Source organism: Centruroides vittatus, unplaced genomic scaffold, assembly GCF_030686945.1.
Source record: "Centruroides vittatus isolate TY-2023 unplaced genomic scaffold, ASM3068694v2 contig_18, whole genome shotgun sequence".
NCBI lineage: Eukaryota > Metazoa > Arthropoda > Arachnida > Scorpiones > Buthidae > Centruroides > Centruroides vittatus.
The window spans coordinates 3761668-3781362 of record NW_027121101.1 but is presented as its reverse complement, the minus strand read 5'-3'; the positions used below and the strand labels follow the sequence as shown (position 1 = coordinate 3781362).

Genomic DNA, 19695 nt, shown 5'->3' with positions numbered 1-19695 from the left:
GTGACACAGTAATAATGACACTCAATTAATATGTTACGTAAGTACATGGAAGAAACAAATGTATGTGAGGATTTGTTATTTTGCAAAAAATGACTGATACCGGGAAGGCTACTGATTCCTTTGCGATCATAGATTCATACATGGAAGAAAATAACATTCAATGGGAGAACTGTGTCAGTGTGTGTATGGATGGACCTTGCACAATGTCAGGGCAGTATGAAGGACTTCAAGCTCTCATTAAAACCAAGGCTCCAAATGCAAAATGGACACATTGCATCATACATAGGGAGGCCCTGGCTACAAAAAAATATTTCACCTGAATTAAATCTTGTGATGGATATAATTATTAATGTGGTAAACGTTATAAAAACAACACCCGTAAAGGCAAGATTTCTCTGTGAAGATTTGGGTACTGAGCATACATCTTTACTTCATTACTGTAACTCTCGTTGGTTGACATACTCTCACGTGTATATGAATTAAAAAATGAGGTGTACACGTATTTATTGATAGAATCGCATCATGATGCAGAAAGTTTAAAGATACTGACTTCTTAATAAAACTGGCGACATATTTGAGAAATTAAATGTTCTTAATAAATTGCTGCAGGGAAATAAAATGCATATACTGCAACTGGCTGATAAAATTGCAGTATTTAAAAAGAAGTTGCTGTTGTGGAAAAGAAAAATAGAAGAGGAGAAAGGAAATTTTCTGTGACTGTTTTCCTGTTTTAAATGGCTTTCTGCAAGAAAAATCTATTCAAAATCTGGAGCCAAGTTTGCAATTGACATTTATCCAATACTTATCAACATTAAGCACTCATTTTGATACATATTTTCCAAAGGATCTAGATCAATATGACTGGATTAGAGACCCATTCCAATCAATCCCACCCCCATATACACTTTCAATAGTCAAGGAAGAACAACTGTTAGAGCTATCTTGTAATACGAGCCTAAAACTACGATTTGATAAAGACAAACTATTTCAATTTTGGAGCAATGTATCCCAAGAATATCCTACTATCAGTACTACAGCTTTGAAGGTTTGTTTACTGTTTACTACATTGTACTTGTGTGAAACTGGCTTTTCGACAGTTGCAGTAAACAAGTCAAAATACAGGTCACAAATCAATTTAGAAAAAGAAATGAGAGTAGTGATTTCAAAACTTCAGCCCCAATTTGAGAAGTTATGCTCAGAAAAGCAAGCTCATCCTTCTCATTAATTGTACTGTTATGTTTTCTAATAAATAATAATTATTAAGATTCTATATTCTTTGGAGTTTTCTTTGAATAATAAAGTAAATTTAATGTCTGCTAGAGCTACACGCTTTTTCATGCTTCAGCTATCTTCTTTTAGAAGGGCGTCGCAAAAAAATTACAGCCTGTAAAGGGAGTCACATTGTAAAAAAGATTGAGAACCCCTGATATATAGCTTATTGTGTCACTCATTATATTATAGTACATATATTAAGTAAAATCAAACATTTACAAGTTATTTCATTAGTATTATGTTTTTTTAATTTAATCATTATAAAATTTTTCTGTATTTAATGATCAACTATCTCTAATGCATAAATAATAATTCAGATATATATATATATATATATATATATATATATATATAATTAGAAATTGTTTTTCATTGATTTTTATATATTTATAATCAGATTTATTTTAATAAAATTATAAACAACTTTAATTTATATATATAACATTTATTAATTAAAGTTGTAGTTTTCTCTCAGATTAAAATCTTTGATAGTTTAATATAATAATTTGTCAAAATATTTAATTTAGATCTGATAATTATTATAATTTATAATAAAATATTTCTATAAATAAATTTTAAATTATTGAAAAATTGTTATATATGAAATAATAATCAGACATCATAAAAACATAAGTGAAATCAGAAATAAAAAATATTTGTCAAAGTCAAAATGTTTTAGTATACTTAATGTCTTTAAAGTAATTTTATTTTATCTTTAGATATTTTTTGGTAATACAGGTATACCTCATCTTACGTTGACAATTGGTTCCAGGAGAGGCGATGTAAGTCGAATTTACTTGTGTAGTTACGACGTAATGAGCACTTAAAGACTGCTAAATAAGACGACAACACAGAAACACAGATGTTTTCATGTTTCGTTCTCTAGGATTTATGATGATTATATTAACATTTACTGGAAATATACATATTTTAATATGATTTTATGTGCTTTTAATGCTTTGCTAGTGATATTACGACTTCAATGTTTGTGGCGGACAGATTTAAAGTCGAATAAACTGACTCAAACTTGATTTTTATTTTTCCATATACTTTTTTGACAAACGACGTATAATCGGGAACGACGTAACTCGAGGTATACCTGTTGTGTAAAGTAGAAAAAAAAATGAAACATTGTTACTAAAAGTAATGTACTGAAAATGAAGCTGAAATTATTCCAAAAAAGCTTAATATAATAAAAATACTGTACTCTACTTCTAGAAAAAGTTGCTTTAATTTTTAAACATTAAGAATTTGTTTGTTCTTTTTCTTTAAACAAAATTTATTGACAATTAAAAATGATTTCTCAAGATATACATTTTGAAATCTCATCTTTAGTCTACCAGTGGCTGAATGGATAAAACCACTAAAAACTGGTCACAAGTTTGTCTCTGACCAACAGGTGGTCACATAGAATTTTCTGGTTTTCTTTTGTGTTTAACACCTAAATGTGAATTTAAGAGTTATGCCTGTTTCCCATAGAAAGTCCAACTTGGAGACACTCACCTGGAAAATTGCCTATGTGTAATATTGTCTTATCCCATCAATCCAATTTCAACCAATCTTATGTTTAGAAAGAATTTCAAAATGATTATTTATTATTATAAATGTATTTAAGATACATGCAAAATTAAATTAGATATTTAATTGTTAGAATTTCAGTTTTTTTAATATTTATAGAATGTTATATTTATTTAGTTGTTGTAGTTTATTCTTACTTTCAAATCATTTAATTAATAAAAAAAATCAATTTATTCGGTTATTTTAGTAGAGTGAATTGTATAAAGTAATTTGTTTAAATTGTGATAGATTTCCTTTTAAATATTTTGATATAATCATTATTTTTTGTTGATTTAATTCACATTACTTTTAGAATTAACTTTAAAGTTACTACCACTCCAACTGCACTTAATATATTAATAAAACACAAAAAAATACTTCAAAAACCTTTAATATGCGGTTAAAAATTATCACCAACAATTTAACGTTTTTGGCCAACTTTATTGACCTTCCTCAGGATCGAACAAGAACCGTTATTTTGAAAAAATTCTATTGCCAAACATAAAATTTAGAGAATCCTGTAGGGTCCCATCGGCTTGGAAAGTGGCCGATATGCATCTGTGAAATCGGGGGTGCCTAAAAAGACGCCACCCCTTCGATTGTCACCAATGTGTGAGATCTCGGGGAGGTAAGAGGGAGTCGTACCTCTTTTTCCCGGGACTCACGTGTCAAGGATGGCTGTTACGTCGACGGCGCGTTACGCGTTACGCGAGTGGAGGAGGAGGAAGGATGGGGCCGACGATAAGGCGAAGCCGACAGTCAAGAAAGACACCATTTTATAACAGAAACAAGATTTAATAAAAGCTAAACGAACTAAAGTACACTTCTACCCTCGTATACAAAAAAAAGGCCGGAGAGAGAGAGTTTACAATTATTTTTCATACCTCTTAACAAGTCCGTAATAGACTGAATCCGGAAAAAAAAGTTGTAGACTGTCGTAGACGGGCACTCGAAACTGTAGAATTCTTTAGAACTTTAGAAAACCTCTTTAAGTTCCTTAATAGACGGAGTCCGGCGAATGGAGTCGTAGAAGCGAGACGAAGGAGCCCTTTAGGGGGGGGAAGGAAGCGTCTTTTATAAGTTTTGGATGGGAAAACTTGTCACGTGATCGAAAACGAATCACTATTAGGGCCATAGGTGTTCCCGGGATATTAAATAAACGACTAGTTCGGACGCTAACTATAAACCATCGTGCAAGATGATCTACCTGCTCCGAAGGAATAACGGTTTGTTGATAGTTAGGGGACAATCGTTGCCATTCGAGGATCAACAATTTCCCGGGTATGGAATGTTGTTGATTAAGTTGTTTATAACTGGAGTGAACAAATTCAGAAATTTCTAGGTTTTTAACGTCCAGATTTCACACATCTATAAAAGATCGAACTGAGATTGCACAGCTTTGGTTTTTTAAAACGTTCTAAATTTTATGTTTGGCAATAGAATTTTTTCGAAATAATGGTTCTTGTTCGATCCTGAGGAAGGTCAATAAAGTTGGCCGAAAACATTAGATCATTGGTGATGATTTTTAACTGCATATTAAAGGTTTTCAAAGTATTTTTTGTTTTAACTTTAAAGTATTGTAGTTTTTAATAGTTGGGAAAATACACTTCATACTTGATGTTTGCAGATGTCAGTGTTAAGGAATTCAATCATTCATGATCAGAAATTTATGCACCAAAATTTCAACTTTTATGAAAGGGTTTGACCTTTCACAGAATTGTAAACTGGAGTTGGGCCTGCTCAAATTATATGTTTGAGCCAGCACAATGCTAAAAGATCACTGCACTCACTTGTTCATATGGTGTCTGTCGTAAGTTATGTTATGGTTTTGTTTATTTTTTTTCTTTCGGCTTAAATAAAATGGCTTGCAGCACTTATAAACCCCATTGCACAGCACATTTATTTAATAAAACCATTCATTTTTCTGAAAATTTTTTCAAACAGCAGTAATACTAAAGTCTTGGAACAAATTACAAATTTAACATTGAAGGATTATTCAGCCCCAATTATTCATGAACATGGGGATCAGTGAATTAGTTCTTAGAACTCTTTGAGAAAAATATAAATTATTTGTAGGAAACAAGATGTGAGACTGGAACTAAGTTCATTATCTTTATATTATGAACAATTAGCTTAAAGTAAATTATATAAACAGCAACAAATATTTTATAATATGTCAATGGAGAAATCAAAGTGTCAAAACGTTTTATTAAATATCAAATGAAAAACTATTATTATGTTCATCAATTTTGAAATAATATATTAAATTATATTAATTTGCTGTAAAATTAAATATTTTCAAAGTACAGTTATAATTATAAGATGCAAATTGTAGTTAGCAAACAATTTTATTTATTAATTATAAATAATATAAATCCATTTTACTTGCCCATAATTATTATACAATGTAACATATATATTGTATTTGAATAAAATGAAGGAAGCTTATGAAAACAGCATTATATACATTAATAAACATAGTTAAATAAAAACACTTTTGTTATTTTTCTTAGGGCTTTTTTAGTTAAAACTAATTTGAATTGTTCTGTTTAAATTGGTTGTAACTAAAGAAGCCTTAATGAATTAAAGAAAAGCTTTTATTTTGTTGTTTTATTAGTTTTTATAATCATTTTTATATATATTTTATTTATCTTATTCTGTACCGTATTTTACGGACTATAAGACGCACTTTTTTCTTCGAAAAATTGCCTCCAAAATTCAGGTGCGTCTTATAGTTCGTAAAATACAGTAATTATTACAAGTTGAAAAGTTATAAACAGAAAATACAACTAACACATATTGAAAGAATAACGATACATAAATATAATTTTTTTAATTTTCAGTTTAATAAAAATGAATATATACATTTGATCATAAATTGTTATTAATTACAGTATAATTTTTAATGTTTATACTATATACTTTCTTATTTAATTTATTAATAATTAAGCAGATCTGAATCTTATGATTTAATTGTTTTGAGATTCAGTTTAATCCATAAATTTATATAATTTAAAAATTTTTATATGTAATTTTTGACCTATTTAACAAATCTAAATGTTATAATTTATTCTGTTTTGTTTTAATGAAGAAAAATCTAAGTAAATTTGTCTTAATTGCTTGATACTTGATTGATTAACAATTTATTGTTTATCAATAAATATGTATGATAAACATAATTGGTATTAAATTTAAAATATACTTAATTATTTATAATTTTAATAACACCTAAGAATTAAAGGAACTTTTGAGAATGTGCTGGTATTTTCTGTCAGACAACATTATCCAAAAGAAAATCTGAATGAAAATAAATTTGAGAAATAATAAATTTTTATCTCTATATTAAATAATGTAGTAAATAATTTATTTAAAAGATCTAAGTTATAAGATTTCACAATGAAGTAATTTTAAGTTTATAATTGAATAATAGCAATGTTCAGGCCAAAGTTTTAAATGCAAAAATGTGTACGTCGGATGTTTAGCACCACTTTCCTGTAAGCCTAAAAGTTTGACAATGGCATTTTGGAATGTCGAACATGATTCCACTGACTTTCCAAACGCCATTGTCAAACTTCTAGGCTTACAGGAAAGCGGCGCTGAATGTCCGACATACACGTTTTCGTGTTTAAAACTTCAGCCTCAACCTTGCTAATATCACTAATTTTTGAACTGACACAAAATATCTTAAATATGTCTTGTGCATAAATATGTTTTTGAGAAAGACTTTGAGAGATTATCCTATAAAGGAGTTCTTGTTTCATAAAATTAAGGCATTCTGTGATTTTCCTCTAGCAAAGAGTAGCTTAGTTTCAGTTGTTTCACTTATTTCAGAATTGCTTTACAGTTAGGAAGATTATTTTTTACCCAAATGAATACATTTGATTTTTTACCTAAAGATATTTGGAATACTTTTTCTTAATGAATACATGATCTTCATTTCTTCTTATAAATGTACATTAATAAATTAATCTATTCTCAATTAAATAAAGACTTAAATAGTTATATTTTCAGCAAAAATTGGTGCTCTGTAATTCAAATCCAAAAGCATCTGGATGAAAATCTACTTTAATATTTGATAAATTGTTATCTTTGGCATCTCTCTCTATTTTTCCCCCCAATTCATTAGACAAAATATTGTTCATTTTAATCTTCTTAATATATCTCCAAAATATAATTTTTGGACTATCTCAGTTTTGCTTTAATTTGAGTTTATAAGATTGAAAAATAATTTTTTAATTTTCAAAACAAACTTAGCTTTTTGTCTTTGCTCTTTATTATTTAATGGTTACTTTTATTATAGACTATTCGGTTAATAATAAATATTCTTTTATACATTTATTTTAAACAATTTAAAAATACATTTCATAATTTTTTTATATTCCTTTTAGCTATTTATTTTTATTTTTCTTTGTTGATTTTATAGATATATTTTTTGGATTTGTTATTTTGACAGAGGTTGTTTTGCTCTTCTATGCAAGATGATAAATAAATTTGCTTTTTTTAAATTATAAGACAAAGATAAGTTTTCAATAATGTATTAAATATCAGATCATACTTTAAATGTTTAAACATTTAAAAATATAATCTAATATTTATCGCACAGCATCGAATATGAGAAATAAATTTTTTGAATACAAAATTTACTTCTTGAATTTTATGAAGATCAATGTCATTAATATACAAAGGTTGTTACTACTTTGAAAATAATTTAAACTTTTGATGTTATTGTTTCCTCTTTAATTATATTCTTTAACACAATAAAATTGTCTTTTGAAAATTTCCAACTATTAAATATAATATTTTATCATTCTACTTTTATCATTTACAGTAGAGTACCACTAGTCTGAACTAATTGGGATCAAGCCCTGTTTGGATTAGCAGATTTTGGATTAGCCAAATAATTGAAATAATGCAGAAGCAAGCAGTAAAACAGGTCTGGTTTATATAGATCCAACACTATCGATGACTTTTGTTTCTGTTTTTGTGTGTAAGTACAGTATAGATCTGCTGTTTTAACAGGCCATGTGAAACACTGATTTGTTAATTTTGTACAGTATTCATACAGTACTACAATAAAATACAATTTTTTTTTGTTGTGGAATTGTAAAACTTCTTGTACCATTAATACCATTTAAATTCAACTGGAAAATACAAAAAACATATATTTTGCAAGCTAAAAAATTTCCTCTCCACCAACTGAAACATGTTTGGATTAGGTGGACATTCGGATAAGCAGTGTTCGGACTAGCGGGACTCTACTGTATTATTATATAATACAATATAGAATGATAAACTAATACAGTTAAATATTCTAGTAAAGATTTATTAAATTCCCTAAACTAATTCAATAAATTTATTTCTAATTTAAATAGAATTTATCTTAAAATCCAATTGTAAACTTGCAATTTTTGAAACATTTTATTCAAATATTTCTTTTTTGACCATTCATTTTGTAACCGATAATTATTGTATATATTCAAAATTATTTATATCTAAATAAATTTTTCAGTAAACCTTTAAATTGAAGGTTTAATCAAATATTCAGTATATATTCTAGCCTTTTGTTAAAATTTGGTTTATATAATTCTGTTATAAATAATCAATCCTTTCATTGTAAATATGTTTTTGTAATAAACATAGAAGTGGGTTTTTAAGACAGTTTTTTAAATTTAAAAATTATTCAGAAGTTATTTTTTAAACTAATAATAAATTTGTTTGAGTTGACAAAGTAAAACTGATAAAAAAATAAATTAATTTCTTATAAACCAAGTAGTACAGTGGTGCCTCATATAACGTACGCTGCGAACAACGGACTTTCTGTTTGGCCGTTACATGACTCGAGCAACGGACTGGCTGCGAACAACGGACTTTCCGGCATAATTGGTGACTACTCCATGGGTGCGTTCTTTAATAGCGGTCTCTCTGTGTCTCCGCTACTACGAGAGTGCGCTGCTGTTTGTAGGCATTTAGGAACAATGGTGAAAGAAAGAAAGATGGCAGCGCCCACACTTTCGATAGTATCGTGATAGAAGAATCTATAATTCTAAAATATGAGCTTTTAAAGGCAAAAGAAGGGTTCCAATTGTAAAATTTAACCATAAAATGGATTCTTTGTTGAAAGAGCATTCAAAATAGCCACGAAAAAAATTAGAACGCCGGCTACCATTCGAAAAAAATTCGTAAAGACACTTACATCACTGCGTGCGCTAACTCGCGCTTTCACAATTTCTAAATTTTCATTCATAAAACCACATTATGGACCCGGAAACGAAACTATCTGAGCCATGGAGGACGCCGTGTTGTTTTCCATTGTAAACTACTGCTACAAGCGGCCATTTTTGTCGTTCGACGGCGCACACTTCCACCGGAATTTAGGAATGCGTTCCTCAGGAACTTTTAAACAGATGTCGCTTGCGCAGAGTTACGCGGAGGAATAAAAGAACGCACCCCATGTTCATTTTTTTTGTGATACAGTACGGTTATTTTATGCTGCAGAACGAATTAGATGTTTTAACATGCATTTCTATGGGAAAATGCGTTTCGTATAACAGACGTTTCACTTAACGGACGTGCACCTGGAACAGATTAAGTACGTTATATGAGGCACCACTGTATTGTATTTCCTCAATTTTAAGATGTTTTTTTTTTTACATGGGAAAATTTTTAAGTTAGGAAGACAATACAAATTTCATAAAATACATGTGTTTGATAGCTGTATTTCTATACTCTTTTGCACAATAACTTTTTGTCTTAATGCTGAATCATAATATCATCTGAAAAATAGTTTAAATTAAATGCTCATTAGTAAAGCTTATTTTAACTGATGTGACTGTTGAATAGTATAGTCAAAATGTATGTTGAATATAATGCATCGTGTGATTTGCATGCAATGATTATTGATTTGGGTGTAAATGCAAATGCCATTGATCCTAAGATGCATCTCTGCTTTGGACAAGTAAAAATGGATAAAAAAAAAAAGTGTCTTAGATTTGAGAAAATATGGTAATAATTTTTAAACTAATTTGTATTTTTTGTAATGATTGCTCTGTTGTAAAATGTTGTATGTTACATGAACCCATCATAATGGAAATATGATTTCTTGTTTTAGTTTTTATATCCTAAAAAGAAATCTTCAGAATTTTAAATTAAAATTTGATAAGAATGAGTTTTTTGAATTATTAATAACATTAATATAATTTAGAATAGCTGCATTGAAAAGTCTTGTATGATAACTGAATAATAAATTTTTATAGTAAAGTCTCCTATTATGTTGTTTCTAGAAATTGCATTTATAACATAAGAGAACAACTATTCAGAGAAGTACTTTATAAAAACAAATTTCTTAATTGTTCTGATTATATCATGTAACCAAAAAGGTTTATGCGGTTTTTAAGGATAAAATTAAAAGTTATAAAGATACTTTAAGACAAATTTGAATCTTGTTGCAGGAAAAAAACATTGATTGTGTTGGTGTGTACTTTCCTGAATAAAAATGCTTTGTAACTTTTGGTGTACAGTTTAATTTTATCCTTAAAAACCATACAAACATTTCATACCATACAAACCTCATAACTAATAATGTTTGTATGGTATTTTGATTTACACAAAAAATATTATACTTAATTATTACTTAAATTCTGTACTGATAATTATTAGTTTTGTATTTTTTACAAAATAGAAAGATTAAAAATTAACATTAACTTATTAAAAGCTGGATTAATTTTGGATTTGACATCCATTAATTTTGGATGTCAAATCCAAAATTAATGCAGCTTTTAATAAGTTATCCAGCTTTTCCAAAAATAATCAATTAATTATGGAAATGTAATAATTTGGATTAAAGATAAGTGGTTATGTTGCCATGTAATTTGAGTAATTATATTAATTTTAGAAATAAATCTTTAATAATTTAGAATTTTGGAAGAAAAGATTGATCTAGAATGGGATTTGAACTCTAGTCTTTGTTTACTATCAGATTCATTATCAATTATGCTATCTGAATCTGTTCAACTTTTGCTTTCAGACCTATTAATTTAGAGATATCAGAAGTCCAGTAACATTACTAATAATTCATCTACAGAACAAGCAGAAGATGCAGGTCTGAGTTGCACGCTGGATCAATCTTTTCATCTAGAATATTCTAAATGATTAAATTTAGAAATAAATTTAATATAATTACTAAAATTATTGCAAGATGAAAGCATAACCATCTACTTTTAGTCCAAATTACTAAGTTTTGATAATTAGCTGATAGCTAAAATGTAGCTGAAAAATAGTCTGGTATTTAATGAGCTGATTCTAATAATCTTTAGGCTAGTTTAATTATATATTTATTAAAAATTAAATAGTTATGCATTTTATCATTAGTATTATTTTCTTTTATTTTTAGAAATAAAGACAGAAAATAGCTCAAAGACAGAATATAAAATTAACTTAAATGAAAAAAGACTATTGGAATCAAAAAGTGGAAGCCAGTTACTGGATCCAATTTATCAGCCTAATTTAATAGCAGATCAATTTAAATGGACTGTTTTTGATAGTTCACAAAATCTACCGGCCGTGTTAAATGATCCTCGTCGTGTCAAAAGAGAATTTGACTTTTTCACTAAAACTTGGGGAGATTCTTTTGTGGATGTACAAACAATATCTTATTGTTCTCATATACCTGAAGTAACAAGGGCCCATTTTGAACATTATTTGAAAAATACATCAAAAGTAAGTAATAAAATTGATTGTAGTTTTTGTTTTTAAAAATATATAATTGAACAGTTTTAAAAACAATGCCACAGAAAATTTAAAAGCTTTACTTGAATTTCTGTAGCCGAAATGTGATTTCAAAGATTAATTAATGTTTACTTTTACTACATGTTAATTGAAATTTAAAGTTATGAAGTAAAAAAAATTATAATAAATTTTAACTCATTTTGCAATTAAATTTCATTATGATTTAGATATGTAGTAAAATGTTTTAGAAATTATATAAAATTGTGATAAGTAAAGTTTATTTTAAAGTCATTCCATTTTTAAAAACTTTTTTCATACAAATGATCTAAAAACGAGAAAAAAATTATTGTGACGTTGTCATAATGCCAGGCTGCAATTTTTACTTTATTTAATTTAAAATATATGCTCTCAATCTTCTATTAGTAGTTTCTTGCCCCTGTACATCATACATTTCCTGATAACAACAGAATTTTGCTGGTCAGCTATGTAACTCTATTCTGGGAAAAATTTTTGAATTGAAATAATATGACTTTCAGTCCAAACCGAAGGTTTGTACAGTGGGTGATTGGTTAATGAACATAATCTGTTCCAAGACTTCGTTCGCTATCCAAATTGTTCGTTAACCGATTATCAATTTACCATAGGTTTGTATGGGAATTTGATTAATTCATTCTGGAGACCCCAAAAAACTAAAAAAATATATACTTTCTTACTACGTTTATTTATATGTAATAATAAAAATACATATATACACAGTCTTGCATTTTTATTAGTCATGTTTTTTTTGTTTGTGGGGGTTAAAGAATCTGTCTAATGTCGATTGTTTTTCTCTCTTCAGGATTTTCCAGAAGTAATTAATAGCATTGTAATTGTAGATATCCCCAAGCCTCTTAACCTCACCCTGGATTGGATGCCATTCTAAGACTGTTCTGACATCCTCCCACTTCTTCAAAAGATGTTTAATAGCAGATATTGGCATTAATTCTCTTTTTCAGAAGAAAACGTATCTTGCCGAGTTTCTTGGTGTTCTTCTGTCAGATCTATTTCAGGTTCCATTATGATGAGTTCTTCAATGTTCTTTATTTCCGAGATGTGATTTTTGTTATTCCTTTAGCTGCTTGAGTCTTTTTGATTATACTGTATCTTTCTTAGATAACGTTGAACTGTGCCTACTGTAGACCTGTTCAAGCCATACTGCCCAGCAACATCAGACATCATCTGTCCACTCTCTACCTTTGCTATTATACTCTCACTTTTTGAAAATAAAAACCAACACAAAACTTAACGAGTGCCCACCTGGCAGTCTCGCAAATACTATAAAAGAATTGTTTCTGTCAGAAAAATAAAAGGCTGGAATTACAAGGAAGAGTTTCAAAGTTTGGAGGAATACTATTTGATCAGTATATACCAGGTTGACTGTTGATGTCGATGTCTCCCATGCTTCAAAAAGTTTCAAATTGTTGCCCAAAGACAAGGGAAGATCAATCCGTATTCATTATTTTACGTTGCTTCTTCTTGTTTGTTCTGTGAGGTGTTCGTTATTTGAACATGGGTTCGTTGTCCAAACATAAAAATCTTTTGCAAAAGTGTTCATTATCCAATTTGTTCGTTAACTGATCACCCACTGTATATAGTGAATCAAGCCTCCTGCCCCTAAGCTTTCCATATCTGGTCTTGACTTTCACCTATCTAACACCGTTCTTGAGATTGAGGAAGGACAGGCAAGCAAATGAGAGTGGGAATTTATATGTCTACAATTTTCTCAAATTGCAGCCCAATGAGATTTAGTTTTAAAAATACTTATTTTATTGTTTTCCATAGCTTTTTATTTTAAGGAATGTCTTTTAGATTTAAAATTAACAAGAGAAATTATACAGGTGATGTCTAAACTTTATATATCAATATAATAGTACAAACTACTATGAAAGTTTTGTCTGATAAATTTATTTCTTTACATATTTATATTTAATTTTTAAACATATTTTTTGGAAGACAGTATTTTGTGTGTGTATATGTGTTACCAGCAAAACCCGATTTTGCCTGACATGCTTATTCCAAACTAGTTTGGCATAAGCATGTCAGGCCAAACTAGTTTAGAATTATTATTCAAGTATATTAATGGTTAATTTAAGTTCATCATAAAACACAAATAAGTTCATTTTTAATTTTAGTTTGATTTTAAAAGTTATTTTTATTATTTCGTTTGAATTTTTGAAAATATTTTCGAAAGTTAATTAAAGTGCATGGTTTGATAAAAAAAAATACAAACTGATAAGTACTGATTAGCTTATTTTTATTTTATAGTTTTGTACAAGTGTTGTGTGACTTCTAATCAATACCGTTTTTGGTTAATGTTACTCTAGGTATCGAAGATGGAGGCTTGTCTCCAATTCCAGCGATCAGAAGACAGGGAACAGTAGGGACGCACATTCTAACCTAACCTAACCTATTCTAATAATTTGGTTGCTAATAATTATGGTAATTTATTAGAATAGGTTAGGTTAGGTTAGAATGGGCGTCCCCACTGTTCCCTGTCTTCTGATTGCTGGAGACGAGCTGCCACCTTCGATATCTAGGGTAACATCAACCCCGTTTTTTATAATTAAGTAGAATATGTTTGAATAAATATTGACTCATCTAATTGATTGCCTTTTAATTTTATTTTAACTATTAATATATTAATAGTTAAAATAATAGTTTAAGTAAATAAAATAATAATTCAAGTATATTAATATATTTAACCATTAATATACTTGAATAATAATTCTAAACTAGTTTGGCATAAAATCGGGTTTTGCCGGTAACATATGTAATAATGTATATTATTTTTTACTCATTTAGAGATTAAAGAAATTGGTTAAAAGAAAAGTTAATATTCCTACATTCCATATTGGAGATGGATCAATTATTCCTCTTAGTGCAGCACGTTGGTTTGGTGTGTTTTTCTGTTCAATATCGATGTAAATAAAATTATTCAAAATAATTTTATTTATTACTTCTTTTATAGATAAAAATCTTCCAAGCATAGAAAGTGTGCCAAAGGTATAAACTTTTCTAATTTTAAACAGAACTATTCCAATAGTATAAAATTTGTATAAAATTAATACTTTTGAAATGGAATAAATTCAATATATTTTTAACGTCTGCAATAATATTGACAGATATTTTTGCAACCGGACTTTAGTTTAGAAAATCCTGAAACATTTCGAGCTGTTCTCCCTTGGTCTCAATTATATCCAGCACAGCAAAATACTTTCGCACATCAGTCTGCAAAATTATTACAAGAAAAGGTAATTTATTAATATAAATCAATTGAAATGAAGATTTTAAATTTGAAAATGTTATAATTTTAAAAGTAAATTAAGAAAAAAAATATTTACATTTTATATGATGAATGAATATTATATGGCTTTAGGAAATATTTAATATTATGTAAAATTTATTTATATAAACTGTCATTATTGAAACATCACAAATACAAGTAAAATTACATACTTTATAAAGTATTTTTGAAAAGTATGTAACTTTATGAAAAGTTATATACTTTTCTTAAAGACATTACAAATCAACAAAATTCACACCTAAATGCTAATTCCAGCAGTAAATGAACAAGTAACTCTAATGCTCGAACGTTTTCGAGCATTAAAGTTACTAGTTTTAGCTTTTGTAATGTTCGTTAGCTTTTGAAAAGATAGAACTGTTTTTTCTGTTTTTTGCATTTTTCCTGATGAGGGCCTCTGAAAGACAGCTGAAAGACCTCTGAAAATGTTTGAGCATTAAAGTTACTTGTTCGTTTACTGCTGGAATTAGCATTTAGGTGTGAATTTTGTTGGTTTAGTATATAGTTCCAGTTTATGTGTGCCAGTTTTTTATGTTTGACATTACAAATAATGGAATTTTACAAGAATTATTTATATTTAATTTAATTTTGATAATTTAATGATATAAATAATGAAGAAAAATTATTTATTAATTACAGTTAAGTCACTATTTAGATATTGTGGAAGTTCAAATAGCCAGACAGATATCTATGCGATCAGAAGCATTTTTTCATGCAATGACATCACATGATGCCTTAATGGACCAGTTATCTAATGTAATTAAAGCTGTTGCTGATTTAAGGTTAGTTGAATATGAATATTGTGCAATTGGCAAATATTTATATTAAAAATTTATGTGGGTCATTTAAATATTTCAGGCACAGGATACACAAAATAGATGAAGTTTTAGTTCAAACACCATTACAAGTTTTACTATTGAAAAGACGACATGCAAACTATTTGCAAGTATATAACAAAGTAAAAATATTTGACTTTCAGATATTTACTATTCATTTGATAAAATGTATTACAAGTTTTAAATTTTATAGATTAAATTAATGGCAACAGTTCATCAGACTCAACCAACTATACAACTGTTACTCTCTACCTCAGAATTTGTAGGTGCATTAGACCTTATTTATACAACACAAGAAGTACTTTCACAAGAACTTGCAGGAATTCATAGTTTTCGGTAAAGTTTTAAATTTAAAAATTTCAATTAAAAAAAATCTTTTTTAAATTACCATATTTACTCAGATATAAGACAATCTTGCATATAGGATGAGGTGTGACCTTAGAGATCAAAATAAAGAAAATTAGATTTATTAATACAATTCTAATTTTATTTCGTTTAATCACAAATAAAATATTATTAAATGCACATATTAAGGCAAACAACCATGTTTGCCTTAATACCTGATAAATGGAAAACAAAACCAAAACATTATAATGTGCATGACCAGAAAAAGTTTGTTTTTAATGATTCAGAATGTGCTAATATTCATTAAAAATAACTATATTTATAATCATTGCTAAGTGACCTGTATTTCATTAATATTTTTATAAATAACTAGAAACTATTTTCTGCGAACGAATGAGATGCAACGTGATTTTTAATTAATGGACGTAGGATTAAACCAATAAACAAAGGAAAGTGTGTCTTAATTTGTTTACAGTAGGTGCCATCTTATGCTAAATATACTGTAGACCTATAATGACAGCATGAAGTATACATGGTTCACAGAAATTATTGCAAAAATGCAAAGAATCCTTTGCTCGCACGTATAGGACAACCTAGATTTTCGAAGCAGTAAAAAATGAATAAAAACCTTGTCTTATATGCGAGTAAATATGGTATGTACTTATATATCATTTTTCCTTTAAATGCATTCAGATAGTTTTTTTTAATAATGTTATATAAAATGTTATACAGAAATAACATATTAAATATGGAATAATTTGTTTGGTAGAACTTGCAAGTATGAATAAATTGTTTAAATTAATTATATGAAAATAAACATTTAATTTTTATGTGTAAGATATTCTTTTTTAAACTCAGATACTGAAATATATTAAGATAAATTGATAAATAAGGTCTTGATTTTTATAAAATTAGTTTGAAAAGAGAGCAAATAATGTGACCCAGTTGTAGAAAGTAGTAAAAATCACTTATCTTAATCATACATATATATATATTTTTTCAATGTAATCATTACTTAGAATGATAGATTTTACTAAATTCTCAATTTATTTTTATACAGCATGCATGTAAAAATTTCCTGAATTTTCCATGATCTGCTATTGTACAGCAACTTGATCTTTGGCATTGTTAAAAAGCTTTGCTGTTCAACACTCGTTTTAATTTTGGGAACCTCTAGAAATTTGATGGTACCAGATTTGGGCTCTAAGGAAGGTGCAGAATAACCTGTAATTTCAGGTTTCTAAGACCATCATTGTTTGCAAAACAATTATCTTAACTAATTATCTTCATAGTTTTCTTACTGCAATCTTGAGTTATTATAGGGCAAGAAAAAGATGATTCTTTCTGGCCCTTCTCTGTAAACATATTAGGGCGACCGGAAAGTAATGTTGTTTTTTTACATTAAAATCAAACAAATAAATTTTTAACTTGTTTTTATTTTTAATCAATGATGTAATCACCCTCATTATCAACAACCTTTTGCCATCTTGTTTGCAAATTTTCAATGCCAGATCGATAAAAATCAATTGGTTTTTGAGCAAAATATCTGGAGATGGCATTTCGAATATCATCCAAATTTTCAAATTTTTTGTCACATAGAAAGTGTTGTAGCGATCAGAATAAATGGAAATCCAATGGTGCAGTGTGAGGCGAGTATGGTGGGTGAGGCAATACCTCCCACCCCAATTCATTAATTTTTTCCAGAGTTCGTCTTGCACAGTGTGGTCTTGCATTATCATGTTGGAGACTAACGCCTTTTCTGTTGACAATCATTGGAAACTTTTCAATTAAAGATTGATTTACTTGATCCAATTGTTCACAGTAAAGGTCTGCATTCACAGTTTTTCCAGGTTTAGCACTTCAAAATGAACGATTCCACGAATACTCCACCAAACACACAAAAGCGCCTTTTTGGGATATAAATCTGGCTTAGCAGTACTTCGTGGTGATTCATTTGGAGAGAGCCACTGCCTTTTCCATTTTGGATTATCATAGAGAACCCATTTTTCATCTCCAGTGATCAAGCGATCAAAAAATGCTTCTGTATTGTGCCGTTGAAGCAATAAGTTGCATGTGGTGGATCGGTTAGCTTTGTTTTCTTCGGACAGATTATGCAGGACCAAACACCTGCTCTGCATACTTTACCAATCTGCTGTAAATGTTCTTGGATGGTCGAGCAAGGTTGGTTAAGAGTGTTTGACAGTTCCTTGATTGTCTGATATGGATTTGCTTCCACTTCCGCCCCTAACACATCATTGTCTAAAGTTGTTGATCTTCCTGATCGATACAAGTCAGAAAGATCAAAATTACCGGATCTGAATGTAGAAAACCAGCTTTGGCATTTATGAATGTCTAATGCACTTGGATAAACATCACAAATGTTTTTGGTAGCAACAGTTGTGTTACTACTCTTGTGAAACTCAAAAAGCATACAATGCCAGATATGTACCTCTTCTGGTATTTGGCTGGCCATTTCACCCAAAATTGCAAAAAAAATTTTAAGATTTAATTATTTACAAGTAAACAAGTCACTTTAACCTTAAAATGTCTTTCGCATGGCTTTGAAGTACACAATGAGTTGATAAATGATAAACAAGTATTGACATGTGCAAAAACGACATTACTTTCTGGTTTACCTAATATTTCTTGAGTGCTTGCTAGGTTTTACAATACTTCAATTATGAATTTCTGTGAAATCTGATAGGTGTGCAACTTTCCAATGCTAAAAATTCAATCACTGGTCACTGTTTTGTATGAAATGAGGAGTATGAGTGTATGTTTAAAATTGATTGCTTTATGCAGTGATGTAATGCAATAAATTGAGACTTTGAATGCACAGACTAGACCAATGATTCTCAAATGGTGTGCTGCAAGAGATGATATAGTGTACACAAATATTATGAAAATATACTAATATTACAAAAATCAGAGAAAAGCTATTTGTACAATGATTTATTGCATTTTTGATCAGCTAATATTTAGGCTAGGTCTCCTAGGATATAGCAGTTATTATTGTAAAATAAAATTTAAAACATATTATTAAATATATTAATATACTAGCTGTACCCAGCCACGCATTGCTGTGGCTCAAAATTTACCTATTATAAGTGTATAACACTCCCCGTGGGGGGAATTTCAAAGAATTCCTTCTTAGTGTACATTCTCTTGACGTACCCTATTAAAATGCAAAAAACCGCATCTAAAATGGTATAATAGAAGCTGAGTTCTTCACGGCTAGCTTTAATCCTGTCCCCCCACGGGGGGATTTTGACATCTATATAATATAAAAACATGCACGTATTCAAAGGAAATGTTGTGTCAAAATTTCAAAGCAATCGTTTAAGAACTTTGAGATTTAAGATTTTGAACAAACGAACATTTACATTTTTATTTATATAGATTTTTAATTTTGTACAGAAAGAACTCTGAACAACATTACTGCCAAGAGATGTTCTCTATAGTACCCTGTTCAAGGATATGAATATACTGTATAGCATATTTGTAGTAAAAATTTAAAAAGATTCAGAGTTTTCCCTGTCTTTTTTATAACATTTCTGGAAATATGGATATTTGCCAATTCCTCAATATCTGCATTTTTTCTCTGCAGAAACTATCTACATT

At 28.8% G+C, this 19695-nt stretch overlaps 1 protein-coding gene across 1 annotated transcript in view; it reads left to right on the top strand.

The window, feature by feature from the left end:
- scat (VPS54 subunit of GARP complex scat) overlaps window positions 1-19695 on the top strand; it is a 61755-nt gene that overhangs the window by 4807 nt on the left and 37253 nt on the right. The window contains exons 2-8 of the mRNA XM_067264020.1: window positions 11219-11544; window positions 14395-14488; window positions 14561-14595; window positions 14715-14843; window positions 15533-15675; window positions 15752-15851; window positions 15923-16065. Coding sequence (XP_067120121.1) covers window positions 11219-11544; window positions 14395-14488; window positions 14561-14595; window positions 14715-14843; window positions 15533-15675; window positions 15752-15851; window positions 15923-16065 — 970 coding nt within the window. The remainder of the gene's footprint in view (window positions 1-11218; window positions 11545-14394; window positions 14489-14560; window positions 14596-14714; window positions 14844-15532; window positions 15676-15751; window positions 15852-15922; window positions 16066-19695) is intronic.